Below are 21,898 nucleotides of genomic sequence, written 5' to 3' on the forward strand. Positions count from 1 at the left end.
GGAACACAGCATTCAGACCATAGCACACCTTTTGTGTTAGGTATTTGTATTTCTTTGGCTTACGTAATGTTTAATTAAATTAGGTAATGGCAGTACCTAACAGAACTGGTATAAATAAGTTGGAGAACATAATTGATCCTTGTTGGGCATACACACAAATATAGAAAGAGTGCCATAATGTGAGAGTTTCTTTCTTTTTTTTTTTTTTGAGATGGTGTTTTGGTCTTCTTGCCCAGGCTGGAGTGCAATGGCACTATCTCGGCTCACTGCAACCTCTGCCTCCTGGGTACAAGCTTCTTCTGCCTCAGCCTCCCAAGTAGCTGGGATTATAGACGCCTGCCACCATGCCTGGCTAATTTTTGTATTTTTAGTAGAGACTGGGTTTCACCATGTTGGCCAGGCTGGTCTCGAACTCCTAACCTCAGATGATCTGCCCGCCTTGGCCTCCCAAAGTGCTGGGATTATAGGCGTAAGCCACCACCCCCAGCTGAGAGTTTCTTAAAGAGTGTAGCCCAGTAGCTTTAGGAGTTCAGTTTATTCATGGGCATTATTCAGTGTGTTTTACTGAGGTAATGGAGAGCACCACTTAAACTCTCATAAATTGGTTAAATGGAAGTCAGTTTAGAAAGTTACTACTATATGGCCAGGCGCCATGGCTCACGCCTGTAATCCCAGCACTTTGGGAAGCCGAGGTGGGTGGATAACCTGATGTCAGGAGTTTGAGACCAGCCTGGCCAACATGGTGAAACGCTGTCTCTACCAAAAATACAAAAATTAGCCAGGTGTGGTGGTCAACACCTGTAATCCCAGCTACTCAGGAGGCTGAGGCAGGAGAATCCCTTGAACCCGGGAGGCGGAGGCTGCAATGAACCAAGATCACACCATTGCACTCCAGCCTGGGTGACAGAGTGACACTCTGTCTCAAAAAAACAACAACAACAAAAAAGAAAGTTACTATTATACTTTGGTGTCATACATTATATATAACTGGAAATCATATAAACAGTTCCTAACCTTCGACCATTTAATGCAGACGTTGTTTAGTAAATAAATACAAAAATGGAGTAAAACCTACTGTATCCCTTAAGAGTGAGTTCATGAATTACGTTGGTGGGTGGGTTAGTTGGGAGGATCAGTAGAGTGAATCAGGAATAGATTCCTGGAGGAAATAGAAACCTTGAATTGAAAAAAAAAGGGAGAAGAGTGGGTTGGATAGAAAGAGATCAATGTACCTATTTCTGATGCAGCTAAAGGAAGAATATTGAACTTTTATTTAAATGTCATTTAGGAGAAGGTACAGTGGGATTTTAAGATGGATAACTTCCTGTTAGAAGCGACGGAATCGTTTTAGGAAGAGCATACAAAACTGTAGCCAGGTATTTTCCTGGACTGGATTCCAAAATGGCATTACCAATTGGAGGCCTGATGACATATCATCAAACTGGAAAAATGAGGCACAAAAGATGAAACCGGTGAGTGGCTATAACAGAAAATCCACTTACTAAAAAATAAAATCTCTGGGTATAAATTAGCAAAGAAGAAAAGTAATAAAATAGTGGAAAATAGGTCACCAGTGATAAAAGGGGTAGTTGGTAATGAATAATTGTTTTTTAAAAAACCTTGCCAGCCTTTGGCCGGGCACGGTGGCTCACACTTGTAATCCCAGCACCTTGCGAGGCTGAGGCAGTCAGATCACCAGAAGTCAGGAGTTTGAGACCAGCCTGGCCAATATGGTGAAACCCCATCTCTACTAAAAATACAAAAATTAGCCAGGCATGGTGGTGCGTGCCTGTAATCCCAGCTATCCGGGAGGCTGAGGCAGGAGAATTGCTGGATCCCGAGAGGCAGTGAGCCGAGATTGTGCCAATGCACTCCCTGGGCAACAGAGCGAGACTCTGTCTGAAAACAAAATCAACCTTGCCAGCCTTTAACAAAGCTTTGTTTTTTTTTTTTTTAGGCAGGATCTTGTTCTGTCAGCCTGGATTGCAGTGGCACAGTCATAGGTCCCTGCAGCTTTGAACTCCTGGGCTCAAGCAATCCTCCTGCCTCAGCCTCCCGAGTAGCTGGTACTACAGGGCACGTGGTACTACAGGGGTGTGTTACTATGTCAGGCTAATTTGTTTTTAGTAGAGATGAGATCTTGCTATGTTGCCCCAGGCTGGTCTTTAACTCTTGAACTGAAGTGATCCTCCTGCCTTGGCCTCCCCAAATTTTGGGATTATAGGTGTGAGCCACTGTGCCTGGCTCCTTATATCTTTTGACTCTGTTATTCCATTTCTGAGCGTCCTAAATATTAATAAATATGGAAAAAAGCTCTATGTAAAAAATTGTATTACAAAACATTGGAAATGAATAAATTTTTATCTTACAGGAATTATTAAATATCTAATGTACTTAGTCTAGTGTTCAGATACACAGTATCTAATAAATAGCGTTTATTATGTTTGGTTTCTAAGGTAGACAGGGGCAAAGTTGACTGATACTAGGTTAGAATACCAGTTTTAGTTGAAATCAAAAGACCCTCTCTGTTAAACTCTTCTCTTGATTTGTTCAAAACGCTGTTACTATTGTAAAATATTTTTCTGATCTATACGGCTTTCAGTGTTAGGGTGCTTCTAAAGCTGTTAGTTGTGGATAAGTGGAATCTAAAAATGGTCAGTTTAATATTGCCGTGTAGATTCAAAATCAAGCCTAAAGATGTAAAAATAGAGTTTTTTTTTTTTGGTATGTAGTATATGTATATGGCACAAAATACAAAAGATACACAAAGATATACACTGGAAAGGTTAAATCCTTTTTCCATCCTTCCACCTCAGCCACCCAGTTACTTCTAGAAGTTATTACCTTCTAGAAGTATTCCATGCATATGCAAGTATATGAAAATACAAGTATTCATTTCTATACAAATGGAAGCATACTTTATACATTCTGTAATTTGCTTTTTTCACTTTTTTGAAACTCTTTCCATACTAGTATATAGTGCCATTTCATTCTTTTTTTTCTTTTTTTTTAAAGATGGGGTCTCGGCTGGGTGCGGTAACTCACACCTGTAATCTCAGCACTTTGGGAGGCTGAGGCGGGCAGATCACGAGGTCAGGAGATCGAAACCATCCTGGCTAACACGGTGAAACCCTGTCTCTACTAAAAATACAAAAAGTTAGCCAGGCGTGGTGGCGGGTGCCTGTAGTCCCAGCTACCCGGGAGGCTGAGGCAGGAGAATGGCGTGAACCCGGGAGGCGGAGCTTGCAGTGAGCCGAGACTGCGCCACTGCACTCCAGTCTGGGCAACAGAGAGAGACTCTGTCTCAAAAAAAAAAAAAAAAGATAGGGGCGGTGGCTCACGCTGTATCCGCATTGGGGCCGAGGTGGGGGCACGAGGTCAGGGATCGGACACGGTGACCGTCTCTAAATCAATGGGGGGGGGGGGGGTGGGGGGGGGAGGGGGGGGGGGGGGAGCTGCAGCGAGCAGAGATGGCATGACTCCAGCCTGGTGACAGACGAAAAAAAAAAAAAAAAAAAGATGGGATCTCACTCTGTTGCCCAGCCTGGAGTGCAATGGTGTGATCATAGCTCATTGCAGTCTCAAACTCCTGGGCTTAAGCAATCTTCCCACTTCAGCCTCCCAAGTAGCTGAGGCCATAGGCGTGTGCCACTGTGCCTGGCAAAGTTTTAAATTTATTTTTAGCTTTTTTTTTTGTCTTGCTATGTTGTCCAGGCTGGTCTCGAACTCCTGGCCTCAAGTGATCCTCCTGCCTCAGCCTTCCAAAGTGCTGGGATTACAGGCATGAGCCACTGTGCCCAGCCACTTCATTCTTTTTAATGGGTGCATATGTATATCCTAGTTTAACAAGTTTCATATTGATGGACATTGTGGTTGTTTCTAGTAGTTTGCTACTACTGAGTGCTGCAGTAAATATTGGACATGCTGCCTTCCTTCCCTTTCCTTCCTCCTTCCCCTCCCTCCCTCTCTCTCTCTCTTTCTCTCTTTCTTTCTTTCTCAGAGTCTTGCTCTTGTCACCTAGGCTGGAGTGCAATGGCACGATCTCGGCTCACAGCAACCTCCACCTCCCAGGTTCAAGCGATTCTCCTGCCTCAGTCTCCCGAGTTGCTGGGATTACAGGCACCTGCCACCATGCCTGGCTAATTTTTGTATTTTTAGTGGAGACGGGGTTTTGCCCTGTTGGCCAGGCTGGTCTCAAACTCTTGACCTCGTGATCCACCCACCTTGGCCTCCCAAAGTGCTGGGATTACGGGCGGGAGCCACCGCGCCCAGCCTTCCTTCTTATTTCTTGAAGTCTGAGCTTCATAAGGATTGTCTGTTAATAAAAGTTTCCTCCTTGCTCCCTACTATGAATAATGCTTATGCAGGGTCAAACCAAAATCACTGGTGGATATAATGGAAATTGTTGATAATAACATGAAAATTGTACAGTGTTGCCAGATAAGCTTCTCCTAAAATACAAAGTATTTTGCATTATATGAATTTTCCTTAATTTAGAGGAGGTGAATAAATGAATAGTTTCAACCTCTTTCAAGGGTATACTTGAGTAAGGTAGCTAGAATAAGGTGGACAGGGGGAATAATTGTGGTATATATTGAGGGCATCCTAGAGATAACATTAAATATCTGCTAACCTTTCAGTTCAATTGCATTGTGGTCTTTATTCAGTTTGACCAGCAAGAAAATTTCAGTAGAGCATTTTAATAGGGAGAAAGCTGAATTTTAAATTAGATTACTAGTTTGGAATGAGACCTATGATTGTTGCTAGGAGTAGAGGATAATAATAAGAACAAATATAAAGAACAGCTTATGAAGCATTTTAACATACCTTAATAATTCTCACAGCAAGCATGAGTTAGATATTACTCCTGTTTGCATTTGACAGATAACACTGAGGCTAGAAAAGGTTAAATTACTAGATGTCCATGGTCACACAGCTGATGAGTGACAGGGCAGGACTCAAATCTGACTTTCTAATTTGAAGGGCCTGAAATACTAAGCTTTCTTTGTTTAATTGTATCCAATCCCCTCCCCGCCACCCCCACCCAACACCCCACACCTCTTTTTCATAGAAACAATCAGCAATAAATAACCATAAGAACCATCATCATATAAGCACTTAGGGCAGTTTCCTTTTCTTGAAACTTACAACAAAAGTTTACAATTTTATCAATGATCACTGAGTTTTGGTACTGTCAGAACAGTACCATGTAATCAGAGCTCGAGACTTTTTTTCTGTTACCTCTAAAGTAGCTTTGGGCCGGGTGCGATGGCTCATGCCTGTAATCCCAGCACTTTGGGAGGCCGAGGCGGGTGGAACACCTGAGGTTAGGAGTTCAAGACCACCCTGGCCAACATGGTGAAACCCCGTCTCTACTAAAATACAAAAACTAGCTGGGCATGGTGGTGGGCACCCGTAATCCCAGCTACTCTGGAGGCTGAGGCAAGAGAATCTCGCTTGAACTCTGGAGGCGGAGGTTGCAATGAGCCGAGATCGAGCCACTGCACTCACTCCAGCCTGGGTGACAGAGCGAGACTCTGTCTCAAAAAAAAAAAAAAAGAGGTTTTGGCTACACGGTATGTCCATTTTTTTGTTGTTGTTGCATATTATGTTTTGTGCAAGTTGGTGGAGAGGGTAAAATTTGAGTAAACAAGTATACAGTGGAGATTTTAGCCTAATTAGGAAAAGGTATGAAAGTCAGAAGTGTTCCAGTAATTGACTAGGCTTTAGGACAGGGATACTGCACAAAATCCTTGGGCCCTAAAGTTGGAGAAGGTGGGAGGAGGAGAGGAAACAGAACAGCACTTTAAAAAGTAAACTTGAATACTAGACAGCCAGTCATCTACTCTGGAATCTGTTAGGGGCTTGTTTAGTATGAAACTCAGATATAATTTTTTTTTCTTTTCTTTTTTGAGACAGGGTCTTGCTACGTATGTTGCCCAGGTTGGAATGCAGTGGCGTGATCATGGCTCACTGTAGCCTCGACCTTCTGGGCTCAAGTGATCCTCCTGCCTCCGCCTACCAAGTAGCTACGACCACAGGCGAAGCCACCAAGCCCGGATAATTAAAAAATAAAAAAATTATAGTGTTCTCCAGGCTGGTCTAGAACTCCTGGCCTCAAGCAGTCCTACTGCCTCAGGTCCCCAAAGTGCTGGGATTATAGGCAGGAGGTACCATGCCCATGCAGTTACAAACATTTTATAGTGTTTGCCCCAAAACTTTCATTGGATGTATGCAACTTTCTCTTCCTCTATTCCTACTTTTGCAATGGTGTACTTTGTAACAATAACACTTCCTCAGAAGTCCAAGATAGCCTCCTTTGCTGTGATTCTTACACGATTGTAAAAAAATTATTTGTTCTTGACATTTATGTGGAATAATGGGATTTATAAGATGACAAAGGTGAAAATAATATTTGTTGTAGGCTTAACCTGTCAGGCTGTTCACATTCAACAGCTCTTATAATCCTAGGTACACTCCTTGAGTGTCCCCATTTTACAGCTGAGGATAACTGAGGCTAGTTATATCAAACACCTTAGTTAGGGAGATAAGACATGCACCTACATAAATACAACATGAAACAAGATAAATGGTTATAGTGTCAAAGCCACCATTAGGTGGTAAGAGTGACCCTGTGAAGCAAAATCTAGCATTTGCAGGACCACAGGCACACTTTACCACGCGCCTGCTTCTACAGATGAACTTCCCGGCGTGCCACCCTAGGAATGAGATCTTGGGGGTGCGAATCCATGAGAGATGCCTGTATATGGTGGATACCTGCGGGAATGTCCTCGTGGAAAGCCGCATCCGCCAGCCCTAGGTGCTGTCCATTTGAGGAAGTTGGCTGGGGGAGGGGGCTTGCCTTGCGGCTGCGTCCTGCTCCCCGCGCCCTGCCCCCCACCTCCCAGCCTCTGCTGCCGCTAAACCCCGGAGAGCGGAGCGTGCACGTTGAGATTCCTCGGCGGGCTAGGCAGCGGTGCTGGGCATGCTCAGTGGGCAGGACCCGTTAGAGTGGCGAGTAAGGAAGCGTTGGCTCTTCTCCGGGTCTGCCTTCCCCGGTTCAGGCCCCGGCCCTGGGCTTTTGTGTGAGCGTAGCTGCAGCCGCCGCTGCCTCCTCGCGGGGCTGCCCGACCCCAGATGCCGTCAGGCCTGTCCGGTTTCCGCCGTTAACCTCGCCGCGCGGCCGGGAGGAGGAGCGGGGCGGGGCCGGCGGCGGGCGGCCGGGCTGGAGGGCCCTGCCGGGGGTGGGAGTGGGTGCGGGGAGCCCCGCGGGGGGTGGGGGGCGGGGGCGGGCGCGGAGTCACGGGGGTGGGGTCACCCGCGGTGGCTCGGGGAGGCCAGCTGGGAGGGGAGGGGGCCGTGGGGGCGGCTCGGCGGAACCAGCCCCGGCTGGGCAGCAGCGGGGACGCCGGGGGCCGGGGGCCGGGGCCAGGGCTTTCCGGGCTTCGGTGAGGCCGCCGTGGGCCCCATCTTCCGGCGGTCGCCGGAGTTTGTGGTGATTGTTGCTGTCGCCGCCACCGCCCCGGCTGCCATCTCCTCCTCCTGGGCCGCCGCCTCCTCCTCTTCCTCCTCCTCCTGGGCCGGGCTGATCCCCTCCCCGCTGCCGCCTCCTCCTGGGCTGGGCCCGCGGTGTCTCGTCCCCTCGCGGAGCCGCTCCTGCCGCCGCCGCCGCCTCCTCATTCATCCTCGTGCACCATAGGCGGCACAGGCACCAAGATGTCCAACCGAGTGGTCTGCCGGGAAGCCAGTCACGCCGGGAGCTGGTACACAGCCTCAGGTAGGGCCCCAGGCCGCCCGCCCGCCGCCGTCGCCGCCTGGCCCCACGCCCGGCCGGCCGAGGTCGGCGGCCCGGCCCCGCGGCGGCGGCGGGCGGGGACGAGGGCGCGGACCGCGTGGGGAGGGAGCGAGCCGAGGCCGGCCTCGCCGCCTCCCCCACCCGGGTGACGGGCATCCCGCGCCGGCAGCCTGGGGCCGGCCGGCCTCACGCTCGCCGGAGTTGGGCGAGAGGGAGAGTTGCCGCCTCGGCAGCCTGCGCCCTCCCTCAGGACCAGGCTCGAGGAAGGAACGTGCTCCCGGACCCGAGCCGACTTGTCGCCGCCTCTGGCTTGCAGGAAGCGTGCGGCCGGCCGCTGCCACCCCCGGGAAGGACGGTGTGCCCGGCGTCGAGCTCCGCTTCTCCACGCCGCAGGGCAGCGACCCTCCGCCCTCCTGCCGAGCCAGGGACCCTTTCCTTTCCTTTCCCGTCTTCCCTGCCCTCCCCGCTGGCGGTCCGGGGAGTGCCCTCGCCCAGAGGGAGTTCTCTCGGTCTGCCCCCGAGCCCCCGCGCCCGCAGCCGGAGAGGAAGTCTTCTCGCCCCGTGCCTCTGGTGCTGGAGAAGGAGGCAGCGTTTCCCCGCACCTTTAAGGGGCTCCGCTGTCTTGTAGAGAGTGAAGGGTAGCACTTTTTCACGTTACCAGACTACGGACGAGGTCTCTGCATGGGGAGATCTGTCAGAGGAGGGCCTTTCAGGGATTTGTCACTTTGTATGTTGGGGCTGGGGTGGAAGTACTGCTAAGCAGGGGCTTGGGAGTGGAGGGGCTCCCAGCTCTTTTGTCAGTGTTTGGATTGTTACTGTCATTCACGAAAGGGGCAGCTGGAGATGGCATCAGCACTTTTCCCGAGCAGTCGCCCCAGTCACTGGTCGCCCTACACCAGGCAGGTGCTGGAACTACCCAACAAATTAAGTTTAAGCTTTGAGCGAGTTGAGTTTTCTTTCTCCACTGCCTAAAAGCATTTTAGACTTCTTTATGTAAAAGTGTGGGGACTTTCCCTATAATAAAGCGCTTGTGAGAATGCCTGTTTTCTGGGATTATTTTCAGGAGTCACATTTCTGGTATGTTGACAAAGAAAGTTCTACTGTGATTCCTCATAGTCTTCAGTCTTTTGGTATTGGCTTGTCAATAACTAGGCCTAGCTTCTTGAGGTGAATCGGATCATGTTTCCCTTCTCAAAGAATTAGCTTGGAGAGTGACATGGCCTGTGAGAAAGCAAAGATTTGGAAGAAAATTCGTTTCTCTGAGGTTGCTAAAGTAGCTCATTAAATACATGTACCTTACTGAAATACATGACTCACTGAAGATTTTCTGTGTTAGGGAGACACAAAAGAATTGTGAGGATTGGATTTGCAGCTATAGCTAACAGGTAGCTATAGTTTTGCATTAAGCAAATATGACATTTTATGGTTACAGTGGCTTCCATTCATGGTCCTAAAGTACTTCATAAACATTTAATCATCCTCAAAGCCTGAGATTGCCAGTTAAATTATTCTTGTTCAGCGTATGGGGAAACATGTAGAAAAGTGTTTTTTTTTTCCCCTCCCTAGACGGAGTCTTGCTCTGTCGCCCAGGCTGGAGTGCAATGGCTCGATCTTGACTTACTGCAACCTCCGCCTCCTGGGTTCAAGCGATTCTCCTGCCTCAGCCTCCTGAGTAGCTGAGATTACAGGCACGCGCCACCACGCCCAGCTAATTTTTTGTATTTTCAGTAGAGACAGGTTTCACCATGTTGGCCATGCTGGTCTCTAACTCCCGACTTCATGATCCGCCCGTCTGGGGCTCCCAAAGTCCTGGGATTACCGGCGTGAGCCACTGTGCCAGGCCAGAAGTTCAATGTTTTAAACTTTTGTTGTAGTTTGCATTGGAATGTGGGCAAGTGATTCTGGAGGAATTTCTATAGATTCTTGAACATTCTTTGGATAATCTTATATGGCATAGCTTACACTTGGATTTGGAAAGACTTCTTTGGTATTCTAAGATGAATTCGTTAATCCAGCTCAAAACATTCTGTGATTATTGTTATTTATCAACAGTGAACTAAAGAGGACTATTTTCAGAAAAATTCTAAGTATATTCTTATTTCCCTAAATTCTGAGTGAAATCAATAATGCCATTTTTGGTAATGTGCATTGTCACAGAGAACCTTAAAATTAAGGCCAGATATATGACAATTTTTGGGGGAGTCAGTGTGGGACTTTTTAAACTTGAGTAATAATTGAGGGTAGATTTAAAGCAATTCAATTGTAAAAGCTTATTTTGTATTTTAAAAATAAATGAAGTACAACTACAGATAAGTAAACTTCGACTGGGTTTAGTAACGCCTGTCTAATATTTGTCAGTGTACCTACATTGATAACATTGACCGTTGGAAAAATTGGACTTGTGTTATTTCTCTAGCATATCAGTCCTAAAAAAGTGTGAGTAATAGGAGATGGAGAGGTGTTTGTGGATTGTCATTCTGTGGTTCCTACAGCATTCACCTTGTGTCCATAGAATTAATGTGTTTAATTACCGACATAAATAAGGGTGAAAACACATTTGCTTTAGTTATATAGCTATTTCAGAAAAAAGTGTGTGTGTACATATATAAATATTACATATATACACACACATATATCTTCTTTTTGTTTATCCCTTGTTATATGCTAGATCCATTTATAGAGAGTGACATAAATTATTTCTTGCCCTCAAGGAATTTTCAGTTTATTTGAAGTAAGTAATAACTTTTAGGGCACCAAATAAATATCAAGTAAGTTGAGATATGCTTTTAGGACTACTGAGGAGGGTAGAATCATTTTGGGGTAGGATTTGAATTATGCTTTGAAGGAAGGGTATTTGAACAGGTTTGGAGCAGGGAGGAAGGAACATTGGATTGGGAAACCCCACACAGATACAGAGGCAGGTAAATGTAAATAGTTCAATTTAATAAGAATGGAAGGTACACAGGGGCATAGTTCATGAGCCTGGAGTAGTAGGCTCGTCCTAGAGTACAGATGCCTATGAATGCTAGGCATCATTGGGACTGGACTTACTCAGTTGAGAGTGAGGACCAATGGAGGTTTCTGAGTAGGGGACTAATATGATACAAATAGCATTTTAGGAAAATTAATCTCATAGGATGATTCATTCTCCTTTTTTTTTTTTTTGAGATGGAATCTTGCTCTGTTGCCCAGGGTGGAGCGCAATGGGACAATCTTGGCTCACCGCAGCCTCCACCTCCTGGGTTCAAGAGATCCCTCTGCCTCAGCCTCTTGAGTAGCTGAGACTGCAGGCCCCCGCCAAGGTGCCTGGCTAATTTTTGTATTTTTAGTAGAGATGGGGTTTCACCATATTGGCCAGGCTGGTCTTCAACTCCTGACCTCGTGATCTGCCTGCCTCGCCTCCCAAAGTGCTGGGATTACAGGCGTGAGCCACCACACCCAGCCCATTCTCACTTTATGTGTGTGCAGCAGGGATCAGCAAACTAACTGTGGCCCATACCGCAAATGTAGCTGCAGCCTTTTTTTTTTTTGGTAAGGTCCAGTAGCTAAGAATGGTTGTTAATATTTAATGGGTTGTTTAAAAAACAAACAAAAACATGAAATGCTGTAGAGACTGTATTTGACACATGAAGTCTGAAATATTTACTCTTTGGCTCTTCATAGAAAAAATTTGCCAAACCCTAGCCAGTGTAGGTTACTGGTTGTCAAAGTTTGATCTCTGGACCAGCAACATAATCTAAATGTAGTCTGTTTTCTCCAGATTTGCTACCGCTTTCATTCCATTATTTTAGGCCCTTATCATCATCTGTCAGGATAATTACAACTGTCTTCAAACTGGACTTCTTCTGCCAGTCCTATCCCTTTAAATCCATCTTCTGTGCTGCTGCCTGAATAGTATGTTGGCCAAATCATTCCTTTGATCGTTTCCTCACTGATCTATCTTGCCTGTTGGTTAAGGTCTAAGTCCCCTCATAACTTGCCATCTTCCTATCTCTATGACCGCTTTCCCCTACCCCAACCCAGTTTTGGTTTTACCCCCTTTAAGTGACATCTAATAGTTGTTTGTTGTTTCTTTAAATACATCATGCTGTTTCTTATCACTGTGCTCTTGCACAAACTGGTCCCTCTGTTGAAATATTCTTTGTTGGGATAATTCCTACTCCTCTTTTGAAGACTCAAGTGTTAACACCTCCAAGAAACCTACCCTGGTGCTTTGCCTCCCCAACGTGGTTTTTGATGTTACCTGTATATGAGGTAAGCCAGGTACCATGTCTTACTCATTTTTTTGTACCCTAAGTACTCAGCATAGGCTTTGTACATAGTAGATGCTCAATAAGTATTTAACTGAATGTTAAAGTGCTTGGCATATAGTAGGCATATAATTAGCAAGTGGTAAGTATTGGCAGCATATATGTACAGGGATACAAATGTTTACATTCTGAAGAGCGGTGGGGCTGATGTGAGACTGCTGCCATTCAAGTCTCTGATCATGGTATAGATGAAGCATCTTGGTGGTAGGAAGGGATTACCAATCCTGTTCTGCCAGTTAGGGATCCAATGAGTGTAAGATTTTTAAAGTATGACATACTTTAAACAAGTTCAGCTAGATGAATAAGTATATTCACATAATGAGTATTCAACTCAAGAAACACATCAGTACTGGAATTCCCACCAAATGCCCCTCTCCCCATTCCATGTTCCTTGTATTTTAAGAACATAGAAAAATTTTGTCTGTTTTCCAATTCTGTATCAGTGGAATTATACAGTATGTACTCTTTGAGCTTCTTTTTTTTTTTTGGAGATAGAGTTTCTCTGTTGCCCAGGCTAGAGTGCTGTGGCTCGATCATAGCTCACTGCAGCCTCAACTTCCTGGGCTCAAACAGTCTTCCTTCTTCAGTCTCCTTAAGTGTTGGAATTATAGGTGTGAGCCACTGCACCTGGCTCCTTTGAGCTTTTGCTCAGTGTTACATTTGTAAGATTAATACATGTTGTATTGTACTTTGTTCATTCTGTTGTGTGACAATTCCGGTTTATTCTGTTGATGGACATTTGGGTTTTTTAGTTTTGCTGCTGTGAACACTTTTATACCTTTTTTTGGTCGATGTATATGTGATTTTTGATGGATATATGCCTTAGGGTGGAGTGATTAGATCATGGTCTATGCAAATGGTAAAGTTTTTTTTGTTTCTTGGTTTTTTTTTTTTTTTGAGACGGAGTCTAACTCTGTTGCCCAGGCTGGAGGGCAGTGGCGCGATCTCAGCTCACTGCAACCTCTGCCTCCCAGGTTCAAGCAGTTCTCCTGCCTCAGCCTCTCGAATAGCTGGGATTACAGGTATGCACCACCACACCCGGCTAATTTTTGTATTTTTAGTAGAGATGGGGTTTCAGCATGTTGGCCGGGTTGGTCTTGAACTTCTGACCTCAGGTGATTTGCCCCCCCCACCCCCCACCACCCAACGCCGGCTCAGCCTACCAAAGTACTGGGATTACAAGTGTAAGCCACTGTGCCCGGTCCCATATGATAAGTTTTAACAGATTCTGCTAAAGTTTTGCAAATTGGTTTTACAAATTTACACTCCCACCAGCAGTGTACAAGAGCTCCAGTTGCTTTTCATCTTTGCTAACACTTGGTATTGTCAGTCTTTTTATTTGTAGTTATTCTGGAAGGGTGTGTAGTGATATTGTAGTGTAGTTTTAATTCGTATTTTCCTGATGCTTAATGAAGTTGAGCATTTTTTCTTGTTAGGGACCCCATGTTTATTGGCCATTGGATTTCTGCTTTTGTGAAGTGTCTGTTAAATCTTTTGCCCTTTTTTTCTATTGGGCTGTTTATTTTTTTCATATTGACTTCTAGTTCTTATTCTGGCTACATTTCTTTGTTAGATACATATTGCAACTATCTTCTGCCCTTTTAGAATCTTGGTGTGTCAATGAATTAAAACTTTTACTTTTACTTATTTATTTATTTATTTATTTGAGACAGGGTCTTGCTGTGTTGCCCAAGTTGGATGGCAATGGTGTGATCACAACTCACTGCAGCCTCTAACTCCTGGGCTCAAGCGATCCCCCTACCTCAGCTTCCCGAATAGGATTATAGGCATGTACTATCATGCCTGGCTAAGTTTAAGAATTTTTTGTAGAGATGGTGTCTCACTCTTGTTGAGGCCAGTCTCAAATTCCTGGTCTCAAGCGATTCTGCTGTCTCAGCTTCCTGAGTAGCTAACTACAGGTGTGCACCATCATGCTTGGCTAATTGTTAAAATTTTTTGTAGAGATCGTGTCTCACTTTCTTGCCCGGGCTGGTCTCAAACTCCTGGTCTCAAGCAGTCCTCCTGCCTTGGCCTCCCAAAGTGCTGGGATTACAGGCATAAGCTATCATGCCTGGTCAAATTCTTAATTTTAAAGAAGTCCAGTTTATCAGTTGGTTAGTGCTTTTGTTGTTTCCCATTTATGCAATCTCTACCTACCTGAATGTCATGAAGTTACCCTCCTGTGCTTTTTTCTAAGAGCTTTCTCTTTTTATCTTTCATATTTAGATCTATACTTCATTTAGTTGATTTGAGCGTATGTATCCTGTATTTGTGAAGTAGCAGGACATTACATTAATTTTTTTTTTGTTGAAGTAAACATATATTGAAAAAGTATACAAATTAAGTATATACCTTGGTGGATATTCACAGATTTAATATACCCTATGTAACAAGTCCCTATGTTAAGAAACAGAATGTTTCTTTGCTTTTCTTCCCTTGGAAAATAGTGGTTATATTATTGATGGTACATCTTATAATCATGGCTGTCATGGAATTGAGGAAATATTAAAGTCTGATAATTTCAAAGAGCATTCTTGAAGTATTTTTATGATATATATCTTAAATGCAGTTTTAGTTTTTGTTTTCATTAATTCTACTATGTTTCTAAACAATAAAATTATATCAGGGTTCTATAGCTGGAAAACTACAACTTAATTTTTTTGGCATGTACCTTAAGTTTAGGAGTGTAAAATATTTGCCGTAAGTTTGATTGGATTAAAAAAAGATAGAGTGTCAAAATAATACATCTTGGTGTGTGAGAAATTGAAAAACTGAATAATAAAAATATTTGTCTTTGGAAAGACTACATAATAAAATTTAGTTTTGAAGTGAATTATTTTATGTTACTAAATACTGTTTTCTGTATGCGGGTTTTTCTTTGCATCCCATCCTATTTTACCTTGCAGAAAGGCAAGAAGGAAAGAACAAATTTAATAGGCAAACTGTTGATGTGATTGCCTGATTACTTCTAGTTTTCAGTTTCCTTGTCCTTTCACATGCAGTTTCCAAGTCAAAATCATCTCCTTCTCTGTCTCCATGGTTCGTGTCAACTGCTCTTGAGTTTTTGTCCATTTGAAAGAAGATGAAATTGGCAAACACTTTCATTAAGTATATTTCATAGGTATATTACGTATGTATGTATATAATCCCTAATCTTCAAAAGGACCCTCCAAGGTAGGTATTATCTCCATTTATGGATGTGGAAACAATGACCTAAGTTGAGTAACTTGTTTAAGGTATAACAAGTAAGTTGAAGAACCAGTCTGACTCTAAAATTAGAGTTTAGTATTAGGGGCAGGAAGGTATGGGAAAATGTGCTGCCCGAAACACTCTGTCCCACTTCATTTTCCCCAAACTACAGTATGAATATTTAACTCATATACATATATTATGTATATGTGTATATTATTTAACTCATACGTGTATATTATATATATGTATATTATGGCTTATATAAAGGATTCCCTCATACATATATATATATATATATATATATATATATATTTTTTTTTTTTTTTTGAGACAGAGTCTTGCCGTGTCGCCCAGGCTGGAGGGCAGTGGCAAGATCTTAGCTCACTGCAAGCTCCGCCTCCTGGTTCAAGCGATTCCCCTGCCTCAGCCTCCCAAGTAGCTGGGTCTACAGGCATGTGCCACCACGCCTGGCTAATTTTTTGTATTTTAGTAGAGATGGGGTTTCACCATGTTGGTCAGGATGGTCTTGATCTCCTGACCTCGTGATCCGCCTGCCTCGGCATCCCAAGGTGCTGGGATTACAGGTGTGAGCCACCACGCCTGGCCATATATTTTTAATTGTTACAATAATCCTATGATTAGGTATCGGGTAGGTAATGCAGGCAAGTCTTTAATTCTACCCTCACCTTGCCATTTTATAGATGAGAAACGAAGACTTGGAGGAGGGTGCATCATCTGAGTCATATTACTTGTAAATGGTAGAGTTGGGTTTTGAACCCAGGACTTCTGGCTAAAGCTTACTGTTAACAAGAAAAACTAAGACTTGGAGGAGGCTTGCATGAATCGTAACTGGTAAATTGCAGAGCTAAAATTTGAACCCAGGACTTCTGGCTGAAAAGCCTACTGTTCTTTCCATTTATAGCTATGCCAGAGTGAGAAGTTGAACTATTTGGAATCAGTAAACATCTTTGTAATTGTCAAGTAATATCTTACATTAAAAGATAATAAACATATAACTAAAAAGGAATGCTTAGTATAATATAAATATAATACATATATAATTACAAAATAATTGGTATATTTTAATTAGGCTAGTCCTAACATTTGAATTGGGCGTAACAAAATTTATGGCACTTCTGAAGAGGCTTTATTTAATATTCAGCAGTTCAATATTGAACGAATCAATTTCTGCTATGTCAAAGGCACTGCTGATGGGACTAGGTGTACAGTAGGGGATGAAACAGACAAATTCCTGGGGTTTACATTTTAACTGGGGGGACAGACTATGAATAAAGTAAGGAAAATTGGGTAAATGTTCTCAGGACCTCTTGAGGGCTATGTCATGGAAAAAAAAAGAAAATATATGGTATGCTAGATAGAGGAAAGTGCTATGGAGAGTAACAAAGCACAGCTGGTGCATAGGGAATGTTTAAAGGCTCGGGGGTCGAGGCTGCAATATTAAATAGCATTGAAAGGGAAGACTTTGGCCAGGTGCCATGGCTCACGCTTGTAATCCCTGTACTTTGGGAGGCCAAGGCGGGCGGATCACTTGAGGTCAGGAGTTTGAGACCAGCCTGGCCAACATGATGAAACCCCATCTTTACTAAAAATACAAAAAATTGGCCAGGCGCGGTGGCTCACCCCTGTAATCCCAGCACTCTGGGAGGCCGAGGCAGGCGGATCAATAGGTCAGGAGATCGAGACCATCCTGGCTAACACGGTGAAACCCTGTCTCTACTAAAAATACAAAAAAATTAGCCGGGCGTGGTGGCGGCCGCCTGTAATCCCAGCTACTTGGGAGGCTGAGGTGGAAGAATTGCTTGAACCTAGGAGGCGGAGGTTGCAGTGTGCTGAGATCACATCACTGCACTCCAGCCTGGGCAACAAGAGTGAAACTCTGTCTCAAAGAAAAAAAAAAAAGACTTCACTGAGATGACATTTGAGTAAAGACTTGAGCTGGGTGCTGTGGATCAGGTCTGTGATACCAGCACTTTGGGAGGCTGAGATGGGAGGATTGCCTGAGCCCAGGAGTTGGAGACCAGCCTGGGCAAAAAAGTGAGACCATCATCTCTACAAAAGTTAAAAAAATTAGCTGGACGTAGTGATGTGGTGATGTGTGCTTGTGGTCCCAGCTACACAGGAGGCTGAGGCAGGAGGATGGCCTGAGTCCAGGAGGTTAGGGCTGCAGTGAACCATGTTTGCACCACTATGCTCCAGCCTGGGTGACAGATTGAGGATTTGTCAAAAAGAGAAAAAAAAAAGCCTCATGTAGGTGAAAGAACAAGCCTTGCATTGTACATTATCTGGGGATAGATGATTTTAGGCAGAGGGTACAGCAAATTCAAAGGTTCTGAGGCTAGAGCAGGCCTGGAATATTTGAGGAACACCCAGTAAGCAAGGTCACTGCAGCTGAAATGAAGTGAACTGAAACAGAGTAGTAGTATATGAGTTAAGAGGTGGCTGGAGACTTTTTGAGACAGGGTCTTGCTCTGTTGCCCAGGCTAGAGTGCATTGTGGTGCAGTCATAGCTCATCGAAACTTAACCTCCTGTGCTCAAGCGATCTTCCCACCTCAATCTCCTGAGTAGCTGGGACTACAGGCAGGCACCAGCGTGCCTGGCAAATTTTTGTATTTTTTGTAGAGATGTTGGGGGGCAGGTCTCACTATATTGCTCAGGCTGGTCTTAAACTTGTGGACTCAAGGAGTCTTCCTGTCTCGGCCTCCCAGAGTGCTGGGATTACAGATATGAGCCACTGTGCCTAGTCTAGAAAGGACTTTTACTTGAGTCAGGTGGTCATTGGAAGGTTTTGAGCAGTTGATGGCATGATCTAATTTAGATTTAATATAATTACTTGGCTGCTGTGATGAGAGTAGTTGAAGGCTGGGGAGTGGTGAAAGCAGTGGCAAGGGCAGAACCAGGGAGACCAGTTAGGAGGAAAGGAGTAATCCAACTGTGAGATGATAGTGGCTTGAACTGAGTAGTAACAGTGGAGACGGTGAGAAGTGATTGGTTGTTGAATATATTTTGAAGATAGAGCTGAGAGGATTTGCTGACATACTTGAAGTCTGGGGTGCGAAAGAAAGAAAGGAGTCATGGTTATCTCTTAAGGTTTATCCCTGAGCAATAGCAGTGATGGAGTTGCTATTATACTGAGATAGGGAAGACCTAAGAGGAACAAGTTTGGCGGGAGAAGGTGAGGAGCTCAATTTTGTTATGTTAAGTTTGAGATGTTCACTGTACAGTCAAGTGTATGTATGAGTCTGGAGTTTAGGGGAGTGGTCTAGACTAGAGATTTAAAAGTGGAAATTAGCATCATATAAATGATTTTTTTTTTTTTTTGAGACGGAATCTCACACTGTCTCCTGGGCTGGAGTGCAGTGGCGTGATCTCTACTCACTGCAGTGTCCACCTCCTGGGTTCAAGTGATTCTCCTGTCTCAGCCTCCCGAGTAGCTGGGATTACAGGCGCCCACCACCACGCCCAGCTGATTTTTGGTATTTTTAGTAGAGACGGGGTTTCACTGTGGAGGCCAGGCTGGTCTCGAACTCCTGACCTCATGATCCGCCCGCCTTGTCCTCCCAAAGTGCTGGGATTACGGGCGTGAGCCACCGCGCCTGGCCATAAATGATTTTTAAAGCCAGGTATCTGGATGAAATTACCATGGGAATGAGAATAGTTAGACAAAAGAGATTCAGTGACCAAGCCTTAGAACATTCCAACATGAAGAGGTTGGGGGGATGAGGGAGATCCTGTAAGGAATACAGATTAAGCATCTCATGAGGAGGAGAATGAGATGTCCTGGGGGCCAAGTAAAGACAAGACTTCAGGCCAGGCTTGGTGGCTCATGCCTGTAATCCCAGCACTTTGGGAGGCCGAGGTGGGAGGACTGCTTGAGCTCAGGAATTCAAGACCAGCAACATAGTGAGACCCCCGTCTCTACAAAAAATAACAAAAATTAGCTGGGTGTGGTTGGCACATGCCTATCTATAGTCTCATATACTGTGGAGGCTGAGGTGGGAGGATCACTTGGGCCTGGGAGGTTGAAGCTGCAGTGAGCTGTGATTATGCCACTGTACTACTTCAGCTTGAGTGACAGAGTGAGATTCTGTCTCAAAAAAAAGCTTTAAGTTGAAGACATCTCAACATAATTTAAGTAGATTTGCCTGGGCATTTTTCTGTGAAACACATACATGTAAGTCTGGTCTAAGCCATTCTGGTCTTAGCCATCTCTTATGTTACTGGGAGAGCTTCCTACTGGTTGCCCAGTTTCCATTCTGTTCTTTACACAGAGGCAAAGAAATCTTTTTGAAAATGTAGATTCGATAATATCCTTTTCTTAACCTCCCCTCCCCCAATTACATAACCACATTCCAACTTCTTACCACAACTTACCACAACTTACAAGGTCTTACATACTATGACCTCTGCTTAACTTTCTCATTTTATCTACTATTTTTTCCTTTCACCACATTATTCCAGCCATTCTGAGCTCCTTGCTGTTCCCCAAATATGTCAAGCTTATTCCTGCTTTAGGACTTTTTCAGATACTTCATAAGATTGACTAATTCTGACTGATGGTCAAGGAAAGGAAATTTGTATTGATTGCCTGATTTTGTTAGTCACAGGAGGAGAGAAAGGAAGAGATGTTGAAAATGGTTCAACATCTGTAAGGAATACAGATTAAGCATTAAGTTTGAGACCAGCCTGGCCAACATGGTGAAACCCCATCTCTGCCAAAAATATAAAAATTAGCTGGGCGTGATGGTTGTTTCTCTGTATACAGTGTGTCTTTCTGAATATAGTGTGTATATTCTCTGAATATTTGTTTCTCTGAATATAATGTGTCTTTTCTTCAGGTTGCTTGACGATTTCTTATTACATTTTACTGCTGTTATCATGTACCTTTGAATAGTTTTGAGTTTATCCTGTTTGGGGCTTACTGTGATTCTTGGATGTCTGAGTTATAGTTTTCAGAAAATTTGGAAATTTTTTGTCTTTATTATTACCTCAAGTATTTTTTTCACTGAGGTCCCTGACTTCAATGTGTTCTGGGAGACAGTAGTCTCTGGAGATGCCTTTTGCAGAAAGGGTTTATGGTCAAATAAGTTTAGGAACTATTACATCTGTTTTTCTTCCTTGAGCCCTGACAGCTCACAGTAGACTTGTTTTGTGGCGCATTACAAGATCTGTCTTGGTGAGTGTTCCATGTTCAGTCTTGGTGAGTGTTCCATGTTCTTTGGAAAGTAATATGTGTTCTCTGCCGGGCATAGTAGTTCATGCCTGTAATCCTAGCAATTTGGGAGTCTGCGGCAGGATGATTGCTTGAGCCCAGGAGTTCGAGGCTGCACTGAGCTATGATTACACGACTGCACTCCAGCGTGGGTGACAGAGCACGACCTTGACTCCTAAAGAGTATGTATGTTTTCTGTAGTTGTGGGGTGGAATGCTCTATAAATGTTAATTAGATTAAGTTGGATTATTGGGTTTGCATCTTCTGTATTCCTATTGATTTTCTTTTCACTATTTCTACGAATTCTTAAGAGCAGTGTTGAAATTTCCATCTATAGATGGGGATTTGTCGTATTTTTTCTTTTAGTTTCCTTTTTTTTTGAGACGGTGTCTCTCTGTTGCGCAGGCTGTAGTGCAATGGCACAATCTCAGCTCACTGCAACCTCCACCTGCCAGGTTCAAGTGATTCTCCTGCCTTAGCCTCCCTCAGCTGGGACTACAGGTGTGTACCACCACACCCAGCTAATTTTTGTTTTTAGTAGAGATGGGGTTTCCCCATGTTGTCCAGGCTGGTCTCGAACTTCTGACCTCAAGTGATCCGCCCACCTTGGCCTCTCAAAGTGCTGGAATTACAGGTGTGAGCCACCGTGCCATGCCTCTTTTAGTTTTCTTGATTCATTGTTTCTTTCTCTCTCTTTCTCCCTCTCTCCCCCTCTGTCTCTCTCTCTCCCTCTCTTCCTCCCTCTCCCTCTCTCTCTCCCTCTCTCTCCCTCCCTCTCCCTCCCTCTCCCTCCCTCCCTCCAAAAGTGCTAGGATTATAGGCATGAGCCACCATGCCTGGCTGTTTCATGTATTTTTGATTTTATATTATTTGGTGTGCATATTGGGATATATGTTTTCTTGATGAATTCACTCTATCATTATGCCCTTCTTTATTGAAAGGTAGTTTGGTAGGTATTAAGTTTTTGGTGTGTTGTAGCACTTTATAAATTTTGTATTGTATTTTGGCTTAGCATAGCTTCTGGAAGTCTATGATGTTTTTTATATTTGTTTCTCTGAATATAGTGTGTCTTTTCTTCAGGTCGCTTGACAATTTCTTACTTATTATCATTTTCCTGCTGTTATCATGTACCTTTGAATAGTTTTGACTTTATCCCGTCGGGCTTACTATGATTCTTGGATGCCTGGGTTATAGTTTTCAGAAAATTTGGAAATTTTTCGTCTGTATTATTACCTCCTCGAGTATTTTTTTTTCTCTTTTTGTGTTTCTGACACTCCAGTCACATATATCTTAGATAGCTTAATATTCTCCCACAGTTCACTGAGAATGTTTCCGCCCTTTTTTTCTGTGTTTCCTTTTGGATAATTTAT

At 44.0% G+C, this 21,898-nt stretch overlaps 1 protein-coding gene across 4 annotated transcripts in view; it reads left to right on the plus strand.

Moving 5' to 3' along the window:
- The window catches only part of MEMO1 (mediator of cell motility 1), a 159,171-nt gene that overhangs the window by 5,834 nt on the left and 131,439 nt on the right, over positions 1-21,898 (plus strand). For 3 of the 4 annotated variants that reach the window (XR_004026925.1, XM_030799356.1, XM_030799355.1), the window contains exons 3-5: positions 1,289-1,472; positions 5,920-7,018; positions 7,700-7,777. Coding sequence is in view for 1 of the 4 variants with exons in the window: in XM_030799355.1 (XP_030655215.1) it covers positions 7,717-7,777 (61 nt within the window). In the remaining 3 variants the exon portion in view is untranslated. Of the gene's footprint in view, positions 1-1,288; positions 1,473-5,919; positions 7,019-7,359; positions 7,778-21,898 lie in introns of those variants that run through there. The other variant, XM_030799357.1, reaches the window with a different exon arrangement.

Source organism: Nomascus leucogenys, chromosome 19, assembly GCF_006542625.1.
Source record: "Nomascus leucogenys isolate Asia chromosome 19, Asia_NLE_v1, whole genome shotgun sequence".
NCBI classification, from domain to species: Eukaryota; Metazoa; Chordata; class Mammalia; order Primates; family Hylobatidae; genus Nomascus; species Nomascus leucogenys.